This window comes from Oculina patagonica, chromosome 12, assembly GCF_052425735.1.
Source record: "Oculina patagonica isolate OP01 chromosome 12, crgOcupat, whole genome shotgun sequence".
Taxonomy (NCBI): domain Eukaryota; kingdom Metazoa; phylum Cnidaria; class Anthozoa; order Scleractinia; family Oculinidae; genus Oculina; species Oculina patagonica.
This window is the reverse complement of record NC_135769.1, coordinates 22,820,460-22,832,593: the sequence shown is the minus strand read 5'-3', so window position 1 is coordinate 22,832,593 and position 12,134 is coordinate 22,820,460. Positions and strand designations below refer to the sequence as shown.

The 12,134-nt window shown below is 39.9% G+C and overlaps 1 protein-coding gene and 1 pseudogene across 2 annotated transcripts; one reads left to right on the top strand and one right to left on the bottom strand.

Moving 5' to 3' along the window:
- Positions 1 to 29: 29 nt before the first annotated feature.
- Positions 30 to 6,015, bottom strand: LOC144633641 (uncharacterized; annotated as a pseudogene). Its single transcript, XR_013567081.1, has 2 exons — positions 5,957 to 6,015; positions 30 to 3,521 (listed from the first exon to the last, which is right to left on the bottom strand). The product of XR_013567081.1 is annotated as an uncharacterized LOC144633641 (transcript).
- On the top strand, positions 5,449 to 10,771 carry LOC144633643 (ADP-ribosylhydrolase ARH1-like). The gene is made up of 5 exons (XM_078492483.1): positions 5,449 to 5,547; positions 6,098 to 6,229; positions 7,616 to 7,934; positions 9,448 to 9,676; positions 10,153 to 10,771. The coding sequence occupies exons 2-5, from the start codon at positions 6,132 to 6,134 to the stop codon at positions 10,707 to 10,709; spliced, it is 1,203 nt and encodes a 400-aa protein (XP_078348609.1). The 5' UTR covers positions 5,449 to 5,547; positions 6,098 to 6,131; the 3' UTR covers positions 10,710 to 10,771.
- The last annotated feature ends 1,363 nt before the right edge of the window (positions 10,772 to 12,134 follow it).

Sequence of the window (12,134 nt, the reverse complement as noted above, 5' to 3'; positions counted from 1 at the left end):
ATCCACTGACTCAGATTCATTTTTTGGTCTTATATTTGAATTAAACATGGTTCATCATCATCATCATCATCATCATCATCATCTCATCATCACACACACATCATTATCATCAAGTAATATACGATTGACAGCAGTCAAGGACGATGGTAATAACGTTTACTAAAACCAAAGGTAATTTCTTTCAGTCAGACAGTGCTACGACAAGTGTTCGATAATTAACAATCTATTGGGCACTATACGATAAGCAAGTTAAAAGATCAAACATTTCGATCGCTTATCTTTTACACTATGCTCAAATCGTGATGTTGGCGAGCGGTAGGTTAGTGAATTAACTTGGTCACACAGCAAGTCACCATCTGAAACTCGTGTTAAGCCCGCAACTGCAGACTTGTACAACGAGTGGCGGGTAGCATTGACACCCAGAGCTTGCTGAAAATTGCTTGCTGCAACATTGTACTTATTGCGACGTTCATGCACCAGTCCAAAGCTCAGTCCAAGGTTCAGCATACAGTCCCCTTGGTCACAAAGCAAGTCACGCTCTGAAACTCGTTTTAAGCCCGCAACCGCAGACTTGTACAACAAGTGGCTGGTAGGGTAAGCATTACCATAGACTTCTAGAGCTTGCTGGAAATAGCTTGCTGCAACATCGTAATCATTGCAACGCTCATGTACCAGTCCAAGGTTCAGCATACAGTCGCCTACTTTGCAATGGTTACCTCCCAACACTTTAACCCTCATTTCTAGGGCACGTTCGTGGAATTCTTTGGATTTCTGCAATTCACCCATATCCATATACAGCACACCAAGGTTGCTCAACAATCCTGCTACCGCTGGATGGTCCTTGTCCAGTATTTTTTCTCTTATATGCAATGCAGATTCCTAAGAAATCCTGGTTTCTTGAAGTTGGCCAACAAACTTGTATGCCAGTCCAAGGTTATTGTAAGATTCAGAAATCATCAGGTGATCTGGAAAAAACAGTTTCTGTCTCATTTCGAGTGCCTGCTTGTGGTACTGTATCGCCTTCTCAAATAGACCGTTTTTACTGTACGCAATTCCAAGATTGCTCAACGAATCCGCAACATCAGGGTGCACTTTGCCAAAAATCTCTTCTCTCAGAGCAAGGGATCGTTGAAAAAGGTTCTCTGCAGTTTCCACATTATCCAGGACGCTGTAGACCGTCCCAAGGTTGCTAAGTGAAGCAGCGACATCGGCATGCTCGCTTCCATAAAGCAATTCTCTGATTTCGAGAGACCTAGTGAAGTGGTCTTTCGCTTCTTCAAATTGGCCAAGACTGTAATAAACATTTCCCAGTTTGTTCAAAGAATCTGCTATCTCTGAAGTTGGATTTTCTGGATTGAGGCTTTCTAGAAGAGCCAGAGCATACTGATGGTGGTCTTTAGCCTTTCCAAACTGCCCTAGCTCACGATAGACAACGCCCAAACTGTTTCTTGCTGTGGCGATAAAACGAACTTTCTCTTCATCTTTATTATCGTCGTCGTCATTGGAAATCTGAATGGCATATTCAAAATACCCTTTGGCGGCAGAAAAGTAACTATGTTTCCTGCAAATGTCACCAAAACTGAGGAATGCATTTTTCGTTTTGCTGGTATTCTGAACCAAAGACCAGTTCATCATTGTCTCCAAGTGACTGCTAAGCAATTTCAAATGAGGAGCCATCATTTTAGACGAGATATGAAACTTCAAGTCAAACTGAAGCAGATCGTGCTGAGCAAATGTGGAAAAAGTCTCAATGTATGACTGAGTTAGCACTGAAATCTCATCCTTACCATACTTGTCAAGGAAGTAGCTCTTGAAGACATCATGTACGACCTGGTGCATCTTTATAAGAGTCCTTGGGCTATCGTCTGGGCAAAGCTGCAGAAGCAAAGAACATTTGGAAATTTCAGCAGCGGTCATGTCCTCGTCAAGATCTGGGTCCTGTTCTGTTACAAAACGGACAATTATATCAAGGCCAATGGGTGCTGGGGCGCACAAAGCTAGAAACGGGACCACATGTTCAAATACGTGATTCTGTACCAGCTTTTGTAATGCTAGTGAGACAGCTGAAGTCATCGACAATGGGTAGCTCTTGCTTGTCCTTTCATAAACCTTTTCTGTCAGATTCCGCTTCCCCATTTCCAGTTTCTTGAGGTAGCTCTTCCAGGTGAAGTTGCCAGGAACCACGCTTGTTCCCACTCCATCATGCAAATAGCGAACATAGAGTGCTGCAGACGCAATGGCCAATGGCTGGTAATCTAAGGCATCCAAAACTAAATGTTCTTCGTCCTCTTCGTCACCTGAAAACTGGCAGATACTTCTCAGAAGGCTCAAAGCGTCCCTCGTTTGCATTCCCTGACTCAGGGAAACATGTTGGCAAAGGGGGTCAGCAAATGGTAGATTGGTACTGTCCTGAGTGGTGACAAGAACCTGTCCACAACCTCCCCAATCCTCGTCAGGGAAGTAACCTCGTATGCCTTTCAGCTCATTTGCATTGTCAAATATAAGCATCCAGCTAGAATAGTTTTGCACTTTGGCAGTAACAAGGCTTTTGATATGGGAGATTCTTTCATCGGGTTTTAACTTTGAGTCTGGTCCAGTGATACTGTTCAATGAGTATTCGGTGATTCCTAGTTCACGGGCGAATTTCTTGTAGGAATCTAGCATCAACTGTTCACTTTCAGCATTCAAGGTCATTACAAATGTGCGACTATCCCGATTACTGTCATCAACTCTTTCATCATAGAACTTCTTACCAACTTCCCTTGCAACCTGACTTTTGCCACATCCTGGGTTGCCTGACACATAAACTGTCACAATGGAAGCATCTTCCTGACTAGTAGTTTGGAGGTCCTTGAACTTCTGCATGATGTCTTCAACTTCTGCATTGCGCTCGGTGACTTCGTGGGATGGCTTTAGTGGAAGCGAAATGAAGGATTTAGGTTTTGCCTGTATCTCTGCTAAGACATCAATTTGCCCTTGAAGCTTTCGAATTTCCTCAGTTGGAAAGGTCCCCTGGTTACTTATTTTTTCCAGGTCTTTTGTGTCAAGATTCAGAGCCGTGAACGCATTTGAGACAACCTGTACACTTGTCTGAAATTCAGTTTCTGAAATACTAGCCTGTGAAAGATGCGCAAAAACCCCATTACGAAAATCCCTTAAGTCATCGACATTACTGGCAACAGTGGGACGTAACAACGGTCCAAGTGAATCAGAAAAGACGATTGCAAAGAAAAAGCATGCACAATCCCACTCGCTTGTGTCTCCATTTTGTATGATGTTCAGAAATCTTTTGTTTTTGTTTCGACTTCTCGGTGATTCCATGCCAAAAAATTCCTGTCCATTTTTGGCAGTGTCTTGCCATGGACCCAGCCTCCATCCATGTATTCTGTCCCATTCTTGTTTAAATACTGTCTGCAGACCATCCCGGATGATGTTGGCAGTGATGTAGCAGATACGGAAATAATTGAGCTCTTCTAATGTGAAAAGCTTGTCTGACATATTGGAAGTTTTTCCTGCATTTTCTGCAAGTAAATTTCAGATGATTAAATATTTTGTTTAGACGAAACACCAACTTGGTCATCTAGCTGAACTCAAAAAGTCACATCCTTGGATAGGGTAGGGAAAGGTCCTAAAACACTTGGATAAACAATCCCCCGTGGTTTTAGAAGGTTTTCTCTTAAAAATATGCAAGTGAATGTCAGGTGATTAAACATTTTGTTTAGATGAAACACCAGACTTATTCATTTAGCTTAATTCAGAAAGTCGCATCCTTGGACAAGGCAAGAAACGGTCATAAAAAGACACGACCATAAAAATTTTATTTCATTATTCTGAATTTCACTAAAACATATCAAAAATGTGCAAGAAGCTTCTTTAGATTGGAGTTTGAACAATTGTTGTGTAAATATTGCGAACCACCGTTTTTGATATTACAGAGTAATCGAGTAAGCACAGATGCTGTTTTCCTTTCACATGTTAGCTGGATGTCACGGTGACTTACAGGACAAATCTCAGCTCACTGCTCTTCTTCTAAGCTAAGTCTAAGTCATACACCCAGAAGCTAAACTTGCTACGATCTATGCATTTCCTACCTGTTAAACCAAAAACTGATTTCTACTTTAAAGTCATCTTAACATCTGTTACATACGGCATAACTGTATGGGGTTCTTGCGGCAGTACTCTCTTTAAAGAACTTGAGAAGATTCATGTCCGTGCCGCAAAAATAATTCATAAATTAGACTGGTATACACCCTCTGTGGATGTCTTTCAAAGAGTAAAATGGCGAACGCTAGAAACTAACTATAACACTAAAATTCTAACTCTAGTATACACAGTATTTGAAGGAACTGCTCCATTGGGTATCCAATTTCTTTTTCGGAAGCAGCATAGTATATATGACCTGAGACGTCAGAACTGCTTAGTCTTGCCCAAGCCAAAAACTAACCTTAAACTGAGATCAGTTTCATATATTGGCGCAAAAAGGTGGAACAATTTGCCCAATGCCTGGCCGGAAAGCTAAAGAAAGCTTAGCTTCCTTCAATACGGAACTAAAGGCCATCAAAGATCTTGATATTGTAAATAGAAAATTGTAAATAGGCTAGTGCATGTAAATATTGTAAATATCTTGTATATTGTAAATAAGTTTAGTTAGTATTCGTATTTGTCTTATTGTTATTTTTGTTATGATTATTTCTTAGATAACTTAAACACGACCACATCAGCTATGCTGTAAATTTATCGTGTCTAAATAAAAGATATTATTATTATTATTATTATTATTATTATTATTATTATTATTATTGTTATTATTATTATTATTATTATTATTATTATTATTATTATTTTTATTATTATTAAGCTAAGTAATACACGTTCGCGTCTTTTTCGTCCAGACCAAGGGCCACATACTGTACGCTATAGGTCCGTACTTCTCGTACTGGCATATACTAAAACCCGAAACAACGAAACGAAACCACCGAAACGAAACCACCGAAACCACCGAAACGAGCGAAACGAAACCGCCGAAACAACCGAAACGGCCGAAACGAGCGAAACGAAACGAAATCACCGAAACAAGCAAAACTTCAAGATTTTCGCCACTTACCGTACTATACACCCCGTTTAGCCTGCTATACACTCTGATTAGCCTACTATAAACCCCGGTTAGCCTACTATACACTCCTGTTAGCCTACTACACACTCCGGTTAGCCTACGTTTCACTTAGGTTAGCCTACTATGCACTCCGGTTAGCCTGTTTACGGTTAGCTCTCAATAATTGTAATGGGTTTTGCTTGTTTCGGTGATTTCGTCTCGTTTCGCTCGTTTCGGCCGTTTCGGTTGTTTCGGCGGTTTCGTTTCGGTCGTTTCGGTGGTTTCGCTCGTTTCGGTCGTTTCGTTTCGGTGGTTTCGTTTCGTTGTTTCGGGTTTTAGTACATGCCTCTCGTACTTGATAGGTCAATTACCTTGCAGGATTTATTTTGCAAGTTCGCTTCTGGAGAATTTGATGATGAAGGAAAAAAACATCGATATTCGAACAATGAACACAGGTAAGGAATGCAACAAAATAATAAATTAAAAATAACAAGAAAAGCGCCCGCCCACTATCTTTGTCATATTGACTATTGACTATATTGGGCCTAACAAAATGTCACTACGGTATGCGGTGTTACACCCGATCGAAATACAATTTTATAAGAAATAAACAAAGCCAAGTTAACCGTCTAATCAGTAAAGAAAATACAGAAGTTCGTATATATCATGCAAATATAACCTTATACTCGATTATTTAACACGAGAGACAACGAAAAGGTTCTTCAACGGAAATACGGAAAAAGCATTTTGTGTTAGCGAGATCAACTCATCGTCAGGACAAATTTTGTTTTTATGGCCCATCTGGTATTCATAAATATAAAAAGAAATATTATCAAAGTTAATATTGAAATAACAAGGTGTTACCTGGTCAAAATGTTCTTGAAACGAGCAAGGAAGACAAGGAACAGGAAAATACCTTCGCACGCTAGTCTTCGAAATGCAAATTTGTTTGGATATTGCGTGACGAATGAGAGACTAACTCGGTTGTAATTTTCCTCGCTCCAGTCTTCATCAGGTGGCACTTGACGTGCGATGGGACATGAACTTCGTGTTGTTTACAGCAGCAGTTGACATTAGATGGTTTTCTGCAAGAGTTTGTAGAAAATTCTGCTATGCAAGGTTTGGAATCGTGAACAGGTAAGTAAAGTTCTAGTCAAGTGAAAGCTGGAAAACGTGCAGCTTTGTTAGCTGGCCTTTAAGCAGAAAAAAATATCATAAATGCGTAAAATGAAAATGCTGAGGCAAGGAGATTTCCGTGCAAAGCTTTTTTAGACTCGTGTGGACCTTTAGAACCTGCCTAAATTTCATATTTCATTTGTAAAATTGCAAAAACCTGGAAAAAGTTTGTGGCACAGTAAAATTGAAGGTGTTATAGGCGAAAGGGGTCAATAAGAATGATTTCAAAGGGGACAAGGTATTTGAAATGCAGGTGACTTTGTTACAATACAAAATCGTCATGCAAATTTTACTTTCGCTGAAAATTAAACGTATTAAAATCCGATATATCAGTACTGGCCATTTTGCAATAAACTAAGGCATTAATGGAGTAAAATTTAGCTAGAACATTTATACAACATAGAGTAAACATTACTTTGAAATTTTTTGTGTGTGTAGTCTGTACTGGATAAGACAGTGCATGACGTAGGCTACGTTTACACGGGACCGGACCGGAACCGCTCTGAACCGGACCTGACCGGATCGGCTTCTGATTACATAGGACTGTTCTCCAACAGCAGGTTCAGTTTTGGATCTGTTCTGAATGGTCCCATGTAAACAGAAGGCCTATCCTGTCTGAAAATTTATTTGGAACCGGTTCCATCAGTGTAAACATGAGAATTTGGTTATTACAAGTCTAATCAAAAGCGTGATTGGTTATCAATGGATGTTTTTCAGTATTCATAAAGATGTTAAACCATTTCACCGAAGATTAATTTCTTTCTCAAACTTTTTGTCATAGTTTTGATTAAATGGTAACAGGACTTCGTGTCGTCCAATTCGGTCTGTTATCACACAAGTTTGTGGTAGAACAAATTGGACCCCTGGCTATGCAGTTGTTAGATTTTGTTAATCACTTGTATAAACAGACCGAATTAGACTCACTCGGTCCTATTACCATTATAAACCATCACTCCCCTAACTGATAATGTTTGGAAAATACTCCGAGCCATTTCATGATAAGGAAACTGGGAAACTGGGATAAGCTCCAGTCTGACGGGCCACCAGGCCACCAGGGTCAAATGCAGACCTTACCCCATATTCGTTCTCAGCTAACTTGTTATTTCTTCAATAGAATTCACAGAGAATAAGCCTGATAAAAAGGGGGTCTTAATTTAATTTAAATCCAGGTGGTAGAGGGAGTCTGTTGTTAAGGAAATCTGGCAGGAGGGGGGAGAGGTTATATTGACCAAGGAAATCCAGACAGCAAGGGAAAAAAAATCTTACCATATTTTTTTTTTTTTTTGGGGGGGGGGATTTTTTGCATGTACGCAAATAACAAACAATTGATCTTATTCTTTTTTTCAGCGTAAAAAGACTTATCTCGCATCATAGCAGCCATCATTTCAAAATGCCTACACTTGATCAGTTCAAAGCATCTATGGTCTTAAGTGCCGTGGGGGATGCATTGGGCTACAAGAATGGCGAGTGGGAATTCTGCCACTCGGGAGAAGCTATTCACCGGGAACTACAGAAACTTGGTGGACTCAAGAAAATTGATATTAAAGGCTGGGTTGTGAGTGATGACACTGTCTTACACCTCGCTACTGCTGAAGCTCTTGTGTCATCCTGGAAAACACGTCAAGAGCTGTTTCTCAAAATTGCCTCAAAATACAAAGATAGCATGGTAAGCATAAGACAGTTTTAAAAATGTTTCTTGTTGTTAAACTCCCAGAGCCTTGACAGACTAGTTATTAGCGACCTTTAGATTGGACTACGAGATTGAGTACGAGTTTTCAAACCAAATTCGTGTGTCTCCTACCATCACTTATCACACCAAAATTATCCCTAATTATCCCTAACAGGGAAGAGTTATAGTTTGGGGGATAAAATTGTGTTGAAATTCCAAAGTCGTACTCGTACTCATTCTCGTCTTCGTAGTCAAATCTGAAGGTCGCTATTGACAGCCATTTGTAGATGTCGTTGCAAAGGCAGGACATTCTTCTCAGTTATTTTAAGTCCCTGAGTGTTGGTCAGGTCTGGGGCTCAAGCCTGAGACCTCCCATCTGGCAAGTCGAGTACTCTACTAACTGAGCTAACAAGTCAGGTCAGCTCAGTTGGTAGATGCACTAGTAAGAGGCCAAAGTTTTCAGTAACGGAATTTTATCTGTTGCTGGTCATGTCAGAGTGCATGTTGTTGACATTGAAACTGCTGGCAACAAACACTGATGATGGCGTGGTTGTCGTCAACTGTCTCACTGACTAGGATAAATTACCTGTCAATAACTGCTTAGTATTGACAGGTGAAGTAGTATTTTTTAAAAAGGACAACAGTTTTTTGTTGATACCTTGCTTTACAAACTCTGACTCTTTGATATCAATTATAATCTCTTGTCAGTGTCACTATAGTTTGTTACCAAAGCAACAAATATACTGCAAAACCCGACTGAAGACATACAGCTGCAGTCCTGAGCGTAATGACTATATACGCACATGTATACACATGCAACCTCCTGAAATCAATTTTTTTATCTTCAATGGCAAAAAGCATCTTTAAAAACAAAGTAGTGTCCTGATATTCCCGTCTAAAGGGGAAACATCCAGTCCTTTGCCTGTAACTTTAACTCTGTGTAGACAAGTCTCCCATTAACCCCCTGTGAATAAAGGGTGTACAATATAAACGATGCAATTTGCTAAATACCGGTACTCAGCATTTTGTCATATTTTGATTTATGAAACTGTTCCCAAGAAAACATATGAAATGGCATTTTCAAGCCCCTAAAAAATAAAATTCTCTGGGGGGCAACCCCCCAGGCGTCCAGCAGCTCACGCCTTCAGTGCTCACTGAACAATTTTCAATGGTGCATACTCCAGGAAAAATGTACGCCACGCCTCTGAGCTGATAACAGCTCTGTGCTTGCTTATGACTGTTTTGTTTTCCAACATAGATAAAAATTAGGAATTTTGTCATCACCCTATAAATATATTTGCCTCTTGTTTCATAATAATAATAATAATAATAATAATAATAATAATAATAATAATAATAATAATAATAATAATAATAATAATAATAATGGTGGTGGTGGTGGTGATGATGATAAATAATTATTAATAATACTGACAATAATGACAGTAATAATAATTTAAAATATTATGTAATGAATGCTTTATTTTATTTTTATAAAATATTTTCATAGTCTGACATGGCAGGACGAGCACCAGGAAACACAACATTATCAAGTTGTGCCCATCTGAGACCTGGTCGACCACAAGGATTCGTGGTGCCATTTAATCCCAGAGGCGGTGGATGTGGTGCAGCCATGCGCTCTATGTGTATTGGTCTGTTGTTTCACTCCCCTGAAAAGCTTGAAGATCTGATTGCTGTTAGTGTTGAAAGTGGAAGAATGACGCACAACAACCCAACAGGTATGAAAAAATATGGTAAAGTCTGCATTCGAGCCTAGTAGCCCATCAGGCGGGAACTTATCCCGATTTCAGTAGCATGAAGTGACTAGTAGTATGTGGCTAGATATGATGCTAGTCCATTGCAGGGTCAGCCCCAGGGTATTAAATTTGCTGGTTCCCTGGAGAGGGGCTCTGTGAGAGTAAAGTGCCTTGCCCAAGAACACATTACAATGACCCCAGCCTGGGCTCGAACCCAGACTGGTCTATCCAGAGTCCAAAAATGGTCTGTCTTAGCCAAAATTGCTGATTTCAGTAGCTGTTCAAAGTTATTTTGTAAATTCATTGACTGTGCAAGCATTCGGTCTTTGTTGTTTATTATTGCAAAACAGTGAAAATGTAAGGGTTGTATGGGAATTCAGGTATGAATAAAAAAAGTGGAAATATCTTAAGCACTTTCACTCAAGACAGCTCATCAAGCTTTTATGTTTTTGTGTCAGGTTACCTTGGCTCTCTGGCATCTGCGCTATTCACTTCATTTGCTGTCCAAGGAAAACCTGTGAGGGAGTGGGGTGCAGCACTCATGTCTACCCTCCCCAAAGCCATGAATTACATCAAAGAGGTTGGTCGTGACGTGAAGGAGAATGAACAACACTGGGATTATTTCACTGAGGCCTGGACAAAATATCTCACTTTGCGTGGAATTCTCCAAGGTGACAGTGACCCAGTGTTTCCTGAACCTTTTCCTGTCAAAGATCGAGACGTGTTCTACAAATCAGTGAGCTTCAGTGGGTGGGGTGGGGCAAGCGGACATGATGCACCAATGATCGCTTACGATGCCCTGCTAGGTGCAGGGGCATCCTGGGAAGAGCTTTGTAGCCGATCCATGTTTCATGGCGGTGATAGTGACAGCACAGGAGTGATAGCAGCAGCCTGGTGGGGAGTCTTGTATGACATGGATGGGGTGCCTGCGGGTAATTACAAGAACTTGGAATACAGGCAGAGGATTGAAACAGTGGCTGCTAAACTGTTTACCAAGACTCAGGAGCTCACTTAGATCAAAACTAAAGCACTTTAGTGATGATGATGATGATGATGATGACAACGATGATGGTGATGACAATTACAATGACAATGACAACAATAATAGTGATGATGATGATGGTGATTGTGATGTTGATGACGACGATGATGATTTCTGTCTAACACTTTGTAAACATTGACACATGGCTTACACAGCAAGATATTTATTGCAATATTGATGATAAAGATGATGTTCATGACAGCTGATAAAATGCAAATCTGTAAATTATACTGAAGCACTGAAACTTATTACACAAATGCCGATTCCCTCTGTGGTGGCTGTATTCATTGTTGCTAAGTCTCGTGCATGGTTTGATAAATACGACTACCATGATTCCGTGCAGCCGTGCACCATAAGAGGGAATCGGGCATTAATACACCTTGATTTCCCCCAACAATATTGCTATGAATATAAAAATGTAATAGGGTGAAAGAGGAATAACTCCTAGGCATGCCAGTGGCCTATAAACCTATGGCACCATGAGTCAGAATTATTACAACATAACACTAAAAAGTTTAATGAGAAGAAAAAAGTAGTGTTATAATTTTTATAATTTTTTATCTTTACTGATTTAGTACAACAAAAAGGAGTTGCTTTACATGGGATAAACTTCTGCAATAGAGGGCTTGTTGTTGTTGTTGTGTTTTTGTTTTTTTTTTTTTTGTTTTTTTTGGGGGGGGGGGGGGCAGTAAAGACAATGGTTAAGTACAGTCGATACCCTATTAAGCAGCCACCTATTAAGCGGTCGTTCCCAATAATTCGTCAAGTTGCCAAAGTCCTGAAAGTAATGCCAGTATAATATTTTAAATAAATCCCTTAAGTAGTTTAGTGGCCACCTCTATTAAGCGCCCGTGGCCGCCTTTCGGCCTTCCCGATGAGGATTTGTCTATTGTTTTTCACCACCGTATAAGCAGCCATCAAGAAATTTATACACATCATGTAAACCTTGTTTTAAACAAGCTTATGACAGATAAGAGTCCGCAATACGAAGTGACGTCTAATAAAAACATTCAAGCACGCTCATTATCGTCGTCGTAATTCCGTTATGACTAGCCTAGGTGGTTATCTTTGACTTCTTGGGAATTTCTACAGCGCCTTATAGTAAGTTAAAAGGCCATTTACCATATTCCCCAAAGGTGGACGTACAATAGGGGTTCCACTGTAGTTTACTATTTTTACTTTATTTTCATTTGACAAGCTTGTAAGACAAGCTTTTATGACGTAAATAAACACAGGTTAGTCAAATGTTGGTACAAAGATAAATTAAATTTCAAAACGACAACTACATGATTTTTGTTTTCATTGTGACTGCTACGGCCCATACCGAGTGAACGGCACTAGCCACATGTGCACTGAGGTGTACCTATTTTGAGTTGTACGTAGTCCCATAGCCTTTTT

Excerpts from the sequence above, each read along its gene's own strand:
- LOC144633643 (XM_078492483.1), top strand. The coding sequence starts at position 6,132 with ATGAACTTCGTGTTGTTTACAGCAGCAGTTGACATTAGATGGTTTTCT. Across the intron at positions 6,230-7,615 it reads AGGTTTGGAATCGTGAACAG|CGTAAAAAGACTTATCTCGC; the intron begins GTAAGTAAAGTT and ends TCTTTTTTTCAG. Across the intron at positions 7,935-9,447 it reads CAAAATACAAAGATAGCATG|TCTGACATGGCAGGACGAGC; the intron begins GTAAGCATAAGA and ends ATATTTTCATAG.